Source organism: Anopheles aquasalis, chromosome 2, assembly GCF_943734665.1.
Source record: "Anopheles aquasalis chromosome 2, idAnoAquaMG_Q_19, whole genome shotgun sequence".
Lineage (NCBI taxonomy): Eukaryota > Metazoa > Arthropoda > Insecta > Diptera > Culicidae > Anopheles > Anopheles aquasalis.
The window spans coordinates 58,995,151-59,013,146 of NC_064877.1; the positions used below are offsets into that span (position 1 = coordinate 58,995,151).

At 46.7% G+C, this 17,996-nt stretch overlaps 1 protein-coding gene across 1 annotated transcript in view; it reads left to right on the forward strand.

The window, feature by feature from the left end:
* LOC126581713 (uncharacterized) overlaps positions 1-17,996 on the forward strand; it is a 52,033-nt gene that overhangs the window by 26,859 nt on the left and 7,178 nt on the right. The window contains exons 3-5 of the mRNA XM_050245565.1: positions 10,717-10,931; positions 15,358-15,493; positions 16,205-16,338. Of these exons, the coding sequence (XP_050101522.1) occupies positions 10,717-10,931; positions 15,358-15,493; positions 16,205-16,338 (485 nt within the window). The remainder of the gene's footprint in view (positions 1-10,716; positions 10,932-15,357; positions 15,494-16,204; positions 16,339-17,996) is intronic.

Sequence of the window (17,996 nt, forward strand, 5' to 3'; positions counted from 1 at the left end):
TTAGTGCCGGGGACCTCGTGTGCAACCGCAAATCCTCTTTCGGTGGAGTTGAGAAAAAATCGCAAAAAAATAAACCTGGAGGTGATTGGCCCAAAACATAACAAACATAGTGGATCGAACGCATGTGTTCAGCGTACGTTGTGTTTGTTTGTTGCGAACGCAACACATTCCCCATTTGCTGGCGCATCGGTTTTTTTTTTGTTCTCGAACCCTCGATGGCCTGTCATTCGGAAAAAGGGTTGACCGGACCGGGCTCCATTTTCTATTTTTCCCCGCCAGCGAGCCTTAAGCTGTTAATGGACGAGCGAAAGCAAGGAATGGAATGGCCACCATAAAGGGGAATAAAATGCGACCCAGGAAGTGATGATCAACTCGGGTTTTTTATGATTCTCATGATCATTTTTAGGACTGCATTACCTTTGATCATCGGTTCTACAAGCATCATGATGGGAACACTCTTACAACCGGTACATTCAGATAGTTCCCTCAGTAATCACACCAATGCAAACATAAATTCAGAGATTAATCGAGTTAAACAACTCGTGACACCGGTGTTCAAAATACGAATTCCGTTTCTGTATCCGGACGATTCCACTACGTCTGAAATACAAATTACACTCAAACAACAGCAAAGCGCTGTTGAGCTGTAATCTGACTCCACGGCACCGTTTGCTGACTTACCGGGGACTTAACGTGAGCTAGTGAGCTTTCCCAGGGATGCAAAATGATGCCCAAACTACCAAACTACTACGACGCCACTTATGTTCCTACCTCGCGTGCTGGCTTTACGGAAGTGACATAAAGCATCGCTTGACACATGGCTGGCTGCAAACAAACACCCGCACGGTAGCTCGAGCTCACGTTCACCAGCGCAGAGACAGTCGCTTCCTGTTGGTTGTTGTTGCAAAGTTTCAAGCCGTTCAAGGCGTGGCCCCGTATCGCGGATTAAACTTTTAAATTAGATTTACTCCCAGGGTAAGCTCCTCGTAGCTCCAGTGCGTTGTGGAAACCGAAGCGAGTCCCATAAAGCAGTCGATGATTTTTACGAGAACACCATAAACCGGAAGCAGTTTCTTGCGTTCCCTCGTTTGAGCTGAGCTGAGATTCTCTCACATGAACTTCCGCGCGACCCCCCTTTGATGGCTTCATTTACTCAGCAACCGTCTGCGCTCGAGCGTGAAGTTCAAGTGACAGACAAGTTGCAAGGATCGGTGTCAGTGAAGGCTCGTGCCATCAATCGAAATGACGAGCAAACGTTAGACGTTTATCGGCACGACCAGGAGCGCTGGTGAAAGGTGCGTTTTGAGTGCTAGTTGGAGCGACGAAAGCGACGTCGAATGGAGCCTGAACCTTCGATCTCAAGCTTCATGCCACGATGAAAGTAATGATTTAAAACCTTAAGACCAACTGGACGGGACCACCGACGGGACAAGTAAATTTATGGCACTCTTGGCACATCCGAGGACCTTTCAACACCACAACAGCACAACGTTCCTGCAAACTTCTGATCTACCGCCATGCTAAAGCTCATTTGATGAAGGGCAGTCGTGCTGGCGATGGTTCCGGGCGGGTAAATGGTAATTGGAAGGATCTGGGTTAACCCAATGGACCCTCACCACGGCCGGAAGGCTGGTCAGTAGCAGCAGTAGCAGCACCACCACCACCACCACCACACCGCAGGATGTGGTGCAAATGTGTTGAAAAGTGTAGCAAAGTTTAAGGCTCCGGTGCTGGCGTTGTAGACAGGGAGACACTCGGCACCTTCCGGCAATTGGGGCCGACCAACGAGAGAGGGTGAAGGGAGTGAGAAAATGGAGTGCCGAGGGAGCAACAGAGCGAGCGTTAACTCTCTGTCGCGGAAACAATTTTCCCTCGTAAAAGTCCCCCCCCCCCCTCAAACCCCTCTTTCGGTTTCGGTTGGTGATTAATTTTTCCCCAAGAACGAGGATCAAGTCGAGGAACGGACGACGACGAAGGTCCTTCCGGGTCCAGTTTTCGGTGGGTTCCGGCGTGGTCCAGCGCGGTTCTGTCACACAATCAATTATCTCCTTGTTGATTCTCTCCTGGTGGCCAACCCGTTTTTCCGACCACCCCCCCAGGCCGCCTTTCACACCCTCCAGGACAGTGTGGTGTCGGCAATGAGGTTTTGTTGGTGGTCGTGGTAGTTTGCTTCCGAGTGGCACCGACTCGAACCTATTGCCGGTCCTCTGTGTTCGTTGGTTTCGGTTCCGTACAGTGCGGAGTGTGGTGCAAATGGACATCGTTGTTACTCTCCGAAAAAAAGGGGGGGACACCCGAAAGTCGTGTCGAATGTCTTTTTGTGCCCGGAAGCACCGATCCCCCTTGGTCAGACTTCATGGCGGACAAACTCGGATGTTGGTGGTCGTTGCTGGTTTGAAACCAGGAAATGCTTCGCTGGGCAAAGCTGCAAGGCCGCTCTCACTTTTTCTCAATCTGTCTTTTACTCACTAGATCTTTCCGTTAAAAATCAACTAGATTTCACTGTGGGTCGTTGATGAAGAAAATCAAAAGGACCTTTATAATAATCGAATGCAACTATTATTGTACAGAGCAAGCAACTACTTAGAAGGAACAGGAAGAGCATACTTTACGATTGAAGAGATGTGAATACATTCGTCGTATTTTTAATAAATTTGTTGCCATTTTTCATTAGTTGAAATATCGAACATTTGATGAAATGCGACTGAGCTACCTTGCAAAAATAATCATCTAACAATAGCATATCGACTTGACGCATAAAGGTGAATTTTAACAAGCAATCCTATCGAGAATTGAGGCCATGTTGTTTCACACATACTCATCATACTACGTCCCGAAATTCTGTAAAATTATTCTCTAATCCAATATTAATTGAAAAGCAGATGTTATCATCATTCAAAACAATAAAAAATTATTCGCTATTGGTCCTAAAACTACAACAAAGTCCCTTTAATCAAAGACTATTTTCTTTAAATTAGGAGCCCGAAGTTGTCTTAATTTCTTGATAATAATCGTAAAGAGTTGCATATTTTTTTCGAAAGAATTTGTCGCAGCAAATTTTATTCGCAGAACAAGCATTCTCTCCAACTACTTTAAACTGTTTAAAGAACAGATTACAAAGGTGGTGGTGAAATGTCTCAAAAAATGGGAGAAATAGTTGACACAAAGAGCCGATGTTATCATTAATCTATTACTTCTATTAACCTATTACATTAATTAATTAATACGTCGTGTCATTAATGCGCTTGCTGCTCACCCTTTTCACACAATGTTCAATGGCACTCTATTACAGTTTTTGAACAGATTTATTAGCAAACCCATTCTTAAAATGATGCATTATTCCAAAGAATCAAAACAATGATCATCGGCAGTTTCTAAAAAGATAGTCATCAAATCAAGCGCCTTCACTCAGTCATCGATTGAAAGGGCCCTATCTCCAAAAGAGAAAAGCAAAGAACATTAGGCAGTGGTGCATATTTGATTTCCATTAACGGGTTGCAAATCTGTGCAGAGGAGAAATGAGTGTTAAAAGTTAGCTCTATAATCTACCGAGCCCTACCTACTATCCCCGTTTTCAGTACTCAAGAGTCGAGTACATATCCTCCCTTCTGGTGCGAAACTTTTCTGCAAAACTCAAAAACCACTGAGTTCTGTGCGGCTGCCGACCGTATACACTATCACAGCCCGATTGAACGACTGGGTAAAAGTGATGATGCGCCTCGGAGAGCAGTCAGGAGTCGGAGTCGTGGAAGTGTGTTACGGAAAAGCATGTGAACGCTTTACAACGGGGCCCCGTGGACTATTTCACAACCCAGATCGCCAAGATCGAGTTACTTCAAACGTCCGATAAACTTGTGATGCCGGAAATCAGAAGTAAGTGCAGTTTTGAAGAGCATGAGGGCGTGTGGGCACCAGTGGCACACCAGCATCACCAGAGGAATGGGCATTCTGGAATGCTACTCTGTGGAATGAACTTTTTCTCGCTCGAAAGGTCTCGAGTTGTGAAAGGTTCCGCTCCGTTCGTCCATGCGGTGTAGAACGTAGAATAATCGAATTTCTAGGAATTTAAATGGAATTTACAATCCTTCGATATGGTTTGCCTTCTTGCATAAGTTAAAACGCTTCCAAGTGCTAGTGCCACACTGACACCGAACTGGAGGCAGGAGGGAGATGAATCTGGAACATTCTCCCGTTGGTCTGATGATCCGGCCGAATGCATATTGATCTTTGGTGGACACGCCAGAACACATGCCATGGCTGGTACGTCCGGAGGCGAACACGCTGCGCAACATGCGTGTCCAACATGTTGTTCCAGCATTAGCCGCGATCTAAATCGCGAACGCCATCGCACCGCGGATTAACTAACAATGTCTGTCGCTGGGAAAAGTGGGAGAACTCCCCAACAACATCGCGGCGATGTTGATTCACATGATTCGGCAGCCTGCTAGCCTTCTGGGCCTCTTCTGGGTTACTACACCGAACACCGAGCACCGAAGAACATCATCGGAGGTTGTTTCAACACGCATTCCAAGAACTGACACCGACGACCGCTGGTGTGGCACCATTTATCTTTCGCTTCCATCTTAGGATATGCTCGCACCAGATGCGTACCGTGCAGGTGTTTGGTTGTGTGTGTCGGATGGGTCCGGAAATCCTGCTTATCTGCATGTTTATGGAATTGAAAAACTCGTTACCCAGTCCTACCGCCGCCGCTACCACATTCCACCACCAACATCATCAACAGGCACAGTTCGAAGCCCTGCATACCGTCACTGCTTATCTGACGCCACATGTCGGAGGAGTAGACGATGAAGAAGAAGAAGAAGGTGATGATGTTGGGTGCTGACACCTCCCCCCCTTCGTTCTTTTCTGCTTTATGCCATCGAAAGAACGAAGCAAAAACGAAGTCAGAACGCCCGCGGAGACCGAGAATGCTGTTAATGATAATCCACCGTGTCAAACGGAGTCCATCACAGTGGCGCGCGAATGTGTATGTGTGCAACCCCTTGGTGGCAGAGCAGCGGCAGCACCCTTCATCATTCAGTGATCGTGCGCGTTATGTCTCCTCTGACTCTGACACTGAATAGTGTAACGGGATGGAGACCGACGCGCCAGTCGGGTGTGGTTTTCGTGGTTGGCACTGGGACCAAAGCGAAACGAAACCATGGCGCGTTACCATGACGGTCCTTGGGCGGCTTTCATCCATCCATCGCGGTGAGTCGAGTCGCCAACAACATACATGCCAACAAACGGTGACGCGATGGTGATGGACGGGCGAAAAGGGAGAAACCGGGCGAGGGGGCGCAAGATGCAAACAGAGCATAAGCTAGTCACACGATTACACCCGCATATTATGCGTCGCGGTTCATTCACAAGCAGACCCGAGTGCGGGTTGGTGGTGGTGGGTGAAACGAGCGAGAAATGATATGTCACGGAAGGTGGCGAATGTTGTCGAACGTTCGAGGATTCGAGGGAATGTCTGGTGTGGTTTGGAGGTTGCTTTTTATGATGCGAAGGTGGTTCGCTTATGAAAGGAAGCGAATAAAAGGTGTTCATTCAGCCAACACCACCAAGCGCAAGTGCTCGTTGATACCGAGGTGAGATTTCCGTTTGATAGGAATTCAATTATTATGCTCGATTGAGATGGAAATTTTATCATTTTAATGTGTGTGATTAGCGGTTTAGCTTTTCTACCACAATTGATTGTAAAGAAGGGGCGAGTCTTATTGTTTATTGTTGTGTATGTTATCTTGCGGTATATCCGTCGAGTCGGATTGAAACTCTTAATTTTTCTCTGAAACACTCTTACACGGTGATGATGATAATAAATATGAAGACGTTAGTACTGTTATTACTTTTACTATTAAGATGCTTATAATATGGCGTCAATGCCACATTTACCATATTATAATAACTATATTTTTAGGGGATTAATGAATTAGTTTAGTCCTATTATCTATGTTGGGTTGGGTTTGTAAATGTATAAAACAATTATATACAATGGAGAGAATAAGAGCAAAGTAAACTAATGTTGATAGATATAAGATTTATAAAAAAATCATTTTACGAATCCTAATTTTCCTTATCTCTTGTTTCTGAAATTAAAGTGAATGAGGAATTGTCAAACGAAAGAACCTTTGCTTAATCAGGTTACCAAAATAATCAATTAAACATAATAAATTAAACTCTAGCATCTAGAGACAATATGACAAATCTCACAAAATAGAATAAGACTTGTCATCGGAATTGAAACGAAAAAATCTCAAAATTAATGAAATTCTTATGAAAGATAAAGCTCTGGGATTAATGTTCGTGTGTTTGGTCTCGCGAAGAAAATTATGAACCCTAGTAATGTTCCGCTACCTACCTTCTATAAATTCCTGAATCGAGCATAAAAATGGCGAGCACGGACCGCAGTGTTTCTTTTTTCCATGGATCAGCACCAGTCCGACGTACCATTCGCGTACCTATCCCCATAAATCAATGACCAAAGTTTCCATGAATAAACAAAGCGCGCAAAGTGCCTTCACGCACCGCAAGACAGACATCTGCCTGATGCCTACCCATTCACCGCACCTCAACAACCGTGGCTCTCTCATTGGCGCCTTGCAAGATGTCGGCATCCAGCCAGCCCTTCGGCATCCCGGGCACATTGCTAGAGCACAACCGCAGCAACACAACAACTGACATTCCATATGCAGGATGGAAATTGCGTTCCAGCGCTCTAGAGAGACAAAGAGAGACAAAGAGAGAGAGAGAGAGAGCAGCAGCAGAATCCAGGGCGCGGGATGAAATTGTTTCCCAATTTTCCCATTCGCGGGCGCTCCTCGTGGATGGCCGGGCGCGTTACTTGATCCGATCCGGTGCGCTCCAGCACCACCACCACCACCACCACCACCACCAACCTCGCGAAGCTGCTGAAACCAATTTCATCTCGATTCATTTCCGCCGGATGGAGAAAGGTGAAATCTCATTTTTCATAACTCGCGCATCTCTGGCGCACCTCACCCATTCGCCCATTCGCCCGCGCGCTGATGGAAGAGCATTCGGTTTCGAGACGAAACAGAAACCCAGCCCAGGTGTACGCTTCGTTTTTTTTTGCATAAGCTTCTCGGTGGGATTTAAGATTAAAGCGGAACACTCACCAACACTGTCATTGTTACATCAGTTCTCGGGACCCCGGGTGTTGGTTGATGTTAAAGTTTGTCGGACTTTTAGCGCAGCCAGCAAGACATTACTTTAAACCATATTGTTTTGTTTTGTTTTCATACATCGAATGAAGGCCACTTTAAAGTGGTTGGCAATCGTCCACGGATCGCCAACGAGGAGGGCCAACATGGGTCAGTAAATCATGGGCCTGGCCGCTCGCTCTCTCCACGCAAAGCCTCCACGGGACACCAAAACGACAACACGCTCGAGTCACATTTCAATTACGCTACAGTGGCGACTGGCTACTGACTGCTTCGTTGGTCTAGGGGCCACGCCGACACGAAGAATGAGCTAATCAACGCAGTTCCATTGCGTACGATCTAGCCAACGCTTGGACGTCACGGCACAAAAAGCCCTCCGCGAGCCCATGTTTCTGTCCGCGAATCTCAATCTCGCCAAACAGTCGCGGACGCTGTCGACGGTCAACATCGACCTGGAAGTGCCTGCAGCTGCTGGCTGGTGATGCCGCTGCTGCAGTTGGTCAGTAACGGGATGGTGCGTACCTCGTGTACAAACAAGTGTAATAGCCGAGGATCCTGTCAGAGGCTTTTGGACCTTTACTACCATTTTGTGCACCGTCGGTCGTTCACTCGGTCAGCCTGCTGGCATGCTGACCTTTTGGCCACCATTTAGTTGACGGACGGACGGACGGACGTGCTCGATCCTTTGCCCGTGCCCGAGATGGTCGCGTTCCGATTGGAGCGCCATTGATTGCCGCTCCAACGAACGGCAACCGTTTCGAACGCGCCCTGTACTGTTATGTTGAGCTGTTTCCGTGGATTTATACCTCACTGCCTTCTGGTCATCTGCCATCTGCTGGAAATGGTTGCCGTTGACATCGGTTTCAACTGGCCCACAATCGAAAAATGGTCGACATTACCGTTTGCATTCCGTGGCAGTGTGCATGTTTGGAGCATGCTACTCGAGTGTTTTCAAAAAAAGGAAAATTTATGCTTTCGACGAATAATAGAAGAAGCAATCATGCTCTGTTTAACTATGTAATTTTTCTTTGACTTAAAGCGGCAGAACTTTTTGCAGAACTGCAGCCATTTCATCTGAGTAGCCGAAGAACTAACTAGGCGAACCACGCGTTTGAACCAAGGACCAGAAGTGCAGCATCTTACTCCCTGGAGTGCATTACAGCAGCCCGCCCAGCAGCCAGCCAGCAGCAAGCTGTCGTTGTCGGCAACTTTATGCGCTTCTGGCTTAAATGACAATATTAAAGAATGGACTGACACACAGAAGGAAGCCCAGCCCAGGAGTTCATGGTGAAGTGAACTGAAACTTTGTAATCAATTTATCTTCTTTAAATTCGCTCCGTTTCCGCCGCGTTTGCCTCACCAACGGGTTCTCCGTGGCTGCTTCATTGTCCTAGTATGGCGTGGTTTGAAGGCGGCACTGTCGGACTTGAACCACAACGCACGTACTCGTGTTCCTCGAGACGCTTCGCTTCAAACGGCACCAAGGCGACCACCTGCTCCCGAGTGTTCTTGGGGTTGAGGGAGTGGTTTTGAGAAAAGTTTCCTCCCCAAGACGAAGCGCCCAGAAGCGGCTGCTCTCAGCAGACCCCCGCTATTCACCACCAACTGCCACGCTCTCTCTCTCTCTCTCTCTCTCTCTCTCTCTCTCTCTCTCTTTCTTCGTTCTCTCGGTCAACCTCATGGACTCCAAGCTATCCTGCAATTAATCTTACATTTCATTTTTTTCCCTTCACTCACTCTCTTTCTCTTATCTCTCTCCTCCTTCCTGTCACACCACTTCCAGCCAGATCATACGCTGGTGTGCTGGTCAGGCGACTCTGGTTTTTTGGGTGAAAATGCCCGGTGACACATAAAAAAGGGAAACGTCGATCCCTGCAACCGAGGTACTCGTGTTCCTGGTGGTGGTCCTGGAGTATCAGTGCACTCTTGCTGCATTTCCGGCTAGACCCCACGCCATGCAGTGTCAAGGAGAGCAAGGGGCCTAGACTGGAAACGACCGTTGCGGGTTCCGGCATAAACAAGCAACGTTGGTCCGTGCGCTGAGTTTGGGATTTTTGAGGCCGAACGAACGAACGAACGAATGCCAACCGAGTATTCGTGGCAGCTGCGCCACCGAAATGCACTTTCATTTCCCGGAAGTTCCAGAACGGCTCAGAATACCAGAAGCGAGCCGAAGCAACACATTGAAATTCAACACCAAGCCCTCGACACATGCGTTGCCTCAGTCATGCTCGGTATGTGCCGAGCCTCGCTAGTTCTGGTGTATTGTATTCGCTTCCTAGAATTCAACAGCGAGGAACAGGCGCACAGTGATCTGGACTGAACAGAGTGCAACACTTGCTGTATGTATGTGACTTGGCCAGCATATTGGCCAAGCAGAAACCAAGTCATGCCTCGGGGAGGGATAAGTGAATTTTACGATGAAAAATGTAATTCTAACCAGGGCGCGGGATCCCGGATCGCGCTACCCTGAAGATTCTCTGAAGTGGAAAGAAACGTTCGAATCATGCTGCGTGATGGAGTCAAGCGTCGAAGTCTGGCCCATAGTCACGATGATCACGGAATCGAAAATGGAAATAGCTAACGATGATTAGCGCGAAGCGGAATGGCGTTCTGTCAAACGTGCTCGCTTCGCCGACGTTCCAGTGCCGCAAGAAGGCGTTAGGTCGTCGTAGCACGGCTTCCTGCCTCGGTGTAGCTGAGCTAGAGGCCTTCCCAGTTGATAACGAAGCGATATTGAACTCCTCGCCGCAGGTCGTCGTATTTTTAGGAATCTAAAATATCATTTTGAGAATTGCATGTTACCCTTTCACATTGGTTTCTTCAATATGTTTTTTTTGACGAGCCGTATGTTTATTAACACTAACAGAACAGAAAGTGGGGTAGGACATTTCCTTCTCTACCCACCGTCATATTCCGGGCTTGCTCGTTTAGGTTTAAAGGTTTATAATACTTGAATGAACTTAAAATACAATAAAATGTAACTATACAAATTTGTTAATACATTTTGTGAAATTACTGACAGATATGATTACAAGAGGTGTGCTTTATGCTAATGTTTATAAAAATATTAGAAACATTGTACAACCCGTCGATGTTTTTCTTTTTTCACTTTTTTCACATCATTTTAAACATTAATGAACGTGCAAGTCTGACTACCAATGTCTGCGCGCAGTTTTAACATTTTCTACACCTGAATCATGGTTCGAGTTATGGTTTAAAGTTTTACGAAACCTGAATTTTCAGCACCAACATTATCGTCTATAAATAAAAAAATAACAGTAAACATTGGTATCGATTTCTGAAGAAGCTTTAGCCCATAAAATCGATAGCAAATTGTTATTGGAAATGAACGCAGCAAATCAATGCCAATCAAGGCCCTAGTTTGAATTCATCAAATCAAATGATTGAATGATTCAATCTTCGGTGCTATATGCTGCTCTGGAAAGCCTAGAGCCAATCGATTCCCGTACCAAAACACCCCTCTCTAACCAATTGCTCTACTTTCTTCCGTTCTATTTTACAGAAATCTCCCAGGCGTTGAGGAATGTGCGCGTCACTGTACCGACGGCGATACGAAGGGGCGACACCGCCCACCTGTACTGCGACTATGAGCTGGAGGATAAGGAGCGGCTCTACTCCATCAAATGGTACAAAGGCAAGCGCGAGTTTTACCGCTACACGCCCCAGGAAACCCCCTCGATGAAGGTGTTCAACAACGTCAACGGTGTAGATGTCGAGGTAGGCCACCCCCCGGCGGTTTCTTTAACGCCCTGCTCCGAAATGTTCTGATTTGCGTGGCTGCTCATTTAAATGGTGATATAGACGAATGTGCCGCTTGGAAAGGACGGTGGCTCGGTGGAGCGGTGGACGGACAAATTGTGAAAGTGAACTTTACGCGCGACCGAAACCGTGGCTGTCGAAAGGCGCAATTTCGGTTTTATGACTCCCTGGGAGGAGGCGAATCTAAGGGTTTATGTTTAATTTGGGAAATGTATTGTAAATCAAGATGCGACGCGAAGGTGGAAATGAAGTGCTCAGCACTGGAGCGTTGGATGGTTTTCACGACTCAATTCCATCCCAATTCCCGAGCCAATGGATTTTCTTTAGGGGGTCGGGCGAGGATTAGCCTTTCGTCCGGAGTGAACTTGCTGTTGGCAAACTGTGGGGGTTTGTTTGGGAACACAAAATAGCTCCCAAGCATAACGGGCATAGATCTTACGGTACCGGTATTCGGGCTCTCTCAGCTAGGGTTCCGACCAAAAAGGTCGGCTCGGCCCGCAAATTGAATGCTATTTTTGGATTGGAACCTAGATTCGTCTTTGAATGGAACCGTCCGGGGAAACAAGTCGTTTCAAGTCTTTGAGATTCAGAATCAATTGAAATCGAATAAAACCATCGAGCAAAGTTGAACCCCTTATTTCAATATTCATGTCCAACTCCGTGTGCTCCCATCTTGTCTTCTAGCCGGTCGGTCATCCATTTCATCTTTGATCTGAACTTTTGAGGAATTTATGCTCAATTTTGAAGGAAATTTAATTCCAAACCGATTGCAAAACCATTCGAGTAGTTAATGACAACGACCTATCCCATCGTGTTCTTGCTTCTTGGGAAAAAAGTGTTGTCAAACGACAGGCCATCAAGAGACCACTCTTGATACGATGCCACTTGCTGTGCTGCAGATGAAGTTGCTAGTGCTGTTAAATCATACCAAACGGGTGATCAATCGAGTAATCTCGTAGTTTTTATAAAGTTCTCAGAACTAGCAATAAGCCTCGTTATTGCTACACCAGTGAGCGAGCATTACGGAAAGGGATGATTGCGATGAGGTACAATAGTTATTCCAAGGAACAAGGCAGTACGAAATAAAAATTCATAACATGAGGTTTTCCATTTTCCAGTAGCTCAAGTCTCTTCATTATTAGCGTAGGCATATTTATCCTCGACAAATAGTTAATAGTAATCGTCTTGGCGATCATGAAGATCACACATTTCACTAATCTTTAGTTTTCTTTTGTAATAAATTAAACTAAAAATACAAGTAAAACCTTTTAATCTTCACTTTTGCTAAAGAATTCATAGGATCACCATCGTTTTGGTCAACGGAATTCATACAGCGACAGTAGAGAGGCAAGAAATGTCATTTCTTTTCGGATCGCACGCCACTGGATAATTGCCGAGGTAGTTCAGGTGATTCGAATCGATTTGAGAATAGGTCCCAAAACACTCGAAAAGAACACGTTTGCAGGACATTCGCTGTTTGCGTGGGGAGAGTGCACAGAGCAAAAAAAGCAGCATTCGAACCAGCATGATCCTGCTTGCCAAGACATCATAAATCGCTCACGAATTTCTAGCGCGATACGATCGGGATTCTCAGAATCACCGGGGTGGGGGGAGGGAAGCACGACATCCACAGATTGTTATGCTTCCCTTTCATCCTTCACATACACGACAAGCACACACAGAGCAAGCAGCCAAGGCCATTTCTAATTTCATCCCCATTCTTTGCCTCATAATCATCCATCATGAAGGACTCGACCGGCTCGACTCCATTGAGCACTCGATAAGGATCAGTGCCGGGGACTACTAGCTAGCGGATTGGAACCAGCGGGGGTCGTGGCAAGGAAAGCAACCAACCAACCAACCAATCTGTCCGCTCCGATCGATTCATCTTGATTGGGAATAATGGTTGCCAAGTTGTTTTGGCCTCGAGACCAGACCCTCCCTCTCTCTCTCTCTCTCTGTCATCCTGTTGCGGTCAAGAAGACGACTCGGGAAATCAGCGGACGGAAGTAAGCGAGAAGTGCTTTCCACTGCTCCGTTTCTGTTTCGTTGCCGCCACGGTGCCAAGAAGTACAAGCTGCGATGCGACAAATGAAAACTTGACTGGCGCGTGTACCAGTGACCGGGGCCGTGGCCTGCAGGTGGTCTTCTCGTGCCATTCATTACGTAGAACCCGAATCCTGGGAGTCTAGCGGCACGTCGAAGGTGGGCTGTAAGTCCTCTGACGCCCACGGTCTCAGTCTTCGGTGCTTCGATAGCGATAGGCGTTGGTCCGGAGCGGTATCGACCGGAAAGTACCGACAAGAGAAGGAAGAGGAGAAGCGTCCCCCCTTGAGACGCCCGCCAACTGCCGAGGGGATTCGCGCGTATCGCAAAACCGTTTGTGCGAGAGATAAGCAAGAAGTAATGTCTGTTTTTGTTGCTTTTCCAGTCAATAAACAACTGCGATAACGGTGCTGCTGCTGCTACCGGTGGCCACCATCCGTCCGATGCTTTTATTGGAATTCTTCCAACGGCGGTTCGTAACCGTCCTCGTCGTTCCTCATTCCTTTTTAAGGGACTGGGTTCTCTTCGGTGCTACGTCAGCGCAAAAATGGCTGCCCGAAAATTTGCGCGACAAATTGTGTGCAAACGGGCGCGCGCGCGCTCGGTGCTGACCGTTCGTTCGTATTTGCCGCAGTTTGTAGATCGCCGGATCGCCGTTAAGGGTTGGTTAACCGGGTGGTACCGGGAAGCGGAAATGCTTTACGTGAGGCACATAAAACCGCGATGTAGGATGAGTTTTCCGTGGACCCAAAAATGGGCGGCCACCGGATGGGACCTTCGTAGACCAGCGTGGACGGGCACGTGAAGTCGTTTGTCGAGGTTGTTTCTCTTTTTTTTTTCTCGTGGGATCAAAATTAGCGCGACCGGCAACATAAGGTTGCTAAGTGTTTCCCACCTCCCGCTTGACGGGAGGGGTTTCCTTTTGCGCCTCCACCCTCATGATACACAAAGGTTCAACCTTACGCACCCCTAAATTATCTCACCGATTTATGACGGTTCATTTCCCGGTGGGCCGCGTCCCGGTTTTTCGGTAAGCGAACTTTGGTTTTTCTTTCACCTTTTTTACGGTACGCTGGCCGGTTCCTTGGAGTGTTTCCTGTTTTGCGCTTTTCTTTCGCGGCTCAACAACACTCACAGCGGCTTCCGACCAGCTGAAGCAGCCGCGCTGTTGAGGTTGGATCGGTGCAAAGCAGATGCGGTGATGGAACATAAAATCTTGAAACGAATGAAAAAGAGGGACATGGCGCAGGAGCGAGCGAATGAGCCAAGTGTTTCGGCTTGAAAAACAAACACTCGAGTAAGTGCGGCAGGTGGTCCCGCTGGTGGGCCAAGAAGTGCTTGACCGCCAAGCCAAAATTCTCTCAAGTTCGATACTCGAGAGACAGAATGAATCCACCGTTCGTGACCGAATTCAATTCAAGAGTGAAGGAAGTGTCTTCGCGGTTTGCGCGTTGAATGGAAGCGTTAATGTCGTCGATGATGGACTTTTCTTCGTTGATTTAAAGAGGTTGAGAATTTTATTTAGACATCTTGTCCTGGACTACAGACAGACAGCCTGTGTCTATGACGTTTATTTTACGCAATTAGCTACAGCTAAACAATGTTTTAAAAATCCTTTGGCGAGCATGTATGGACTCTTTGCTGTTCCATGTGGAAGTAGAATGATATGAACATTTCTCCAATAGCAAAAAGGTCTCGTCGTGGTAATGGAATAGAACGAGAACTTGCTCCAGAAAGTAAAAGCATTCAAGTTCCTTTTTTGACCCCTCTGTTTTGTGCCCATTTCGATTTTTGAATCATCACAGCATTTTAGCATTTTTATGAATCATCACCGCATATTTTAATAGCTGCTTTAAATCAGGGGTCTCAAACTCGCGGCCTGTTAAATTATTTCGTGAGCCCCCCGCAAAAGTCCATGGTATTTACGTATGTTGAGTTTGATCTTTAATTGTATTTTGTATGCTCTTTTTATCTTTTCATTTTTCGGAGTTGAAGATTGGTGATATATTTGCAATGACAGTGGCAGAATCGAAATAATTGAACATTCATTTCAACATTCAACAATTTTACCGGTTACCTGGCGCCTCCATCATCGAGTATTGGCAATATAGCTACATAATTGCGTATTTCCGGCCAGCTGACCAGTTTTATAATTACCTTTACCTCTCTGGGCATGAACACGGTCCCCGGATGTGTTTTATAAAGCCATGGAACTCCAAATTATGTTGTGAAATGGCCCGCTGACCCTAATTTTCGCCTCCATGTAAATCTTTCTTCCAACTATACAGAACAACAATTTCATTGTCAAACTCTCCGGTTTTTCTTCTTCAATCCTCAGCTTGCCTTATCCAACAAAAGTAACGTCGTCATTAAGGCCGTCGAAACGAACATTTCCGGCAAATACAGCTGCGAGGTATCGGCGGATGCGCCAACCTTCCACACGTCGATCGTATCGGGCGAAATGGAGGTTGTAGGTAAGCGAATGGTAGCGACTGGAACGCCCACAAGATGGTCCCCTTAAATGCATGCTTCAGCCAACAGCACGACCATGCCAGGAACGGTATTAGAAAAGCATTACATTCCATCGTGATAACTAAATCTATGCCCATCATGCCACCATTATCACGGAAAAGAACCAAAGAAGAATATCTAATCGGTTATCAGCCGATAGGATAAGGTCAATAAAATGTTACGAGATACGCATGAAGCATTCGTTAATGGTTCTAGCGATGCGCAAGGTTTGATTTCTGATCCGAGGAAGTTCCTCTTCGTGGATTGTCATTACTAAGTGGCTTTTAGCATCCAAAACCCGGAAGAGCTTAGTTTTGTAATCAAACCCACGATATTGATGAAAATCAATGTTAGTGATTCTACTGTCCGGTATCTAAAATTTACTTCAAAGCTATTCTAACAGAAATTTATCCTATCTCAGTGCGAAAGCGGAAGTGCGTTTTGATCCAACAATCAGTATCAATCTCTCAAACAAACATTCGCTGAAAGTAAACAAAATTCAATCAAATTACTGTTCATTCTTCTGCTCTTTCTCGGTCTGTTCGATCATTGTTACCGGAATCAACGCACGCCCCACACTCACACGCATGTTGATGTACTGGATGGAAACCACAAAAAAACCACCCGCGACGTTGGCGACGATGATGATGACGACGTTGGGGGGAAACTCACAGAACCACCGCCGGGAAAACCATCAATAAGCGGGCTGCTGAGCCGCTACCAGCTGGGCGACATCCTGCGCGGCAACTGCACGGCGATTAATTCTAAGCCGGCAGCAAATCTGACGTGGACGATTAATGACGTACCGGTAAGATTTATGAGCGCGCCCGATTGATGCCACAGCGGCCACGGTCGCCACCACATATTTGTACTTCACCGCCTGCCACCCACCCACCCAACGCCCATCGATGCCGCCATTCACGATGGTTATTGGTTTTGGAGGGGTTGGGTGCCGTGGGTGGGAGGAAGCGCATCCATCACCATCATCATCATCGGCGGCGACCACCCGTCGACCACAACCGGCTACCAATCGTGGGGGGTGGCCGTTTGGTTGTTTGTTTTCGATCCGGTTAGCATTAGGGGGTGTGTGGTAGCCAGCGGCGAGCTGGCTGATTTTGACCCACCACCCCCGATACCACCCCCTTCCACCGAAAAGGAAAACAATTTCCGTTGATCGAGGTTTCGATTTGGAAAAGGGAGCGCATCATCGACTGTGCAAGAGAGAGAGAGGCTTCCAAGGGATAGGAAATCATTTAAAATTAATTCAGCTACCGCGCCGTGGGGCCGGATCCCGTCGCCAGGAATATCGTTTTGGGTGCCGACGGCGAATTCAAGGAGGAAAAACAGATACCAAGAAACACATCATTCAATCGGCCTCTTGCTAGCCTCTCGGTCGTTCATTGCTCACGGCAATGCCCGCTTGCGTGCGTGCGTGCAAGAGGAACCCTTCGTGCTTCTGAAAGCAAAGAAGTGAGAAAATCAAACGATTCAATCGAAAATCGTTTGCGCGCCAATTTGCCGGGAAGACACTCACAGGATGAAGGAACGTGGAAAACGAAGTGGAAAACATTGAATTTCCTGTAATTCGCATCCACTTTGTGGTAGGAATGGAATGTTGAAAAACGGTGAGGGGGGGGGGGAGGGAATGAATGAAGAAACGCAAAAATACTCGCACATCATCGATGGTCGTTTCTTGGAATTTTACCCAAAATCGACAACGCACGCACGGGCCCGGAAAGCTGCTTGTGAGGTTTTACTTTTTTGGTGAGAAAATTGAATTTACACTTTGACTGGCTGCTCGGTGGCTCGTCTGCCGATTCCTTGACGTGAAGTACGCGTATCATTCATTGGGTGATTTGATGGTTCGAGTTGGTTGGAATGTTGCTGAGGCGAAGCTGACGCGGACAGAGTAACGTCGGAAGAAGAGTGGTTGGCAAATAATTTGTTAAGCTTGCAATGAATAACACGGAATTGAAATGGAATGGATAGGGAAGCGGTGTATCGAGCGGGAAAGTGATGAATTTTCCAGGAAAAATTCTAGATTCGATGGTAGAATTGTAAATGTTGAGTAAGACAGTTGTTTCCTTGAGAATCCTTGATTCGTGGGGGAACAGTGAATCATATTGGAAAACCATTCATTGCTCTCTTGCTCTCAAGAAGGCCTTGTCTACTCTGCCTCTCAAAGGCAAATGTCCCTATGCACGGTTTTGTAAAATGATAATCTACATTATTAGTAACCACAAAAGTGAACAGGACTTTTTGCATAGGAAAATTTCTGGCGGAGCTACCTTTAGGAGAGTATTTAAAAGTGCATCTTTTAGGAACTTTCAATCCCAAATTTCATGACATTTGGTCTTCTGGAAGCAAAGTTATGGTGCATAAAGTGACAGTATGCTTGGGTGATCGGTATAAGCCTTCTAAACGGCCAAAATGTCAGCATAACGTTTTCCATTCATCCGCAAAAAA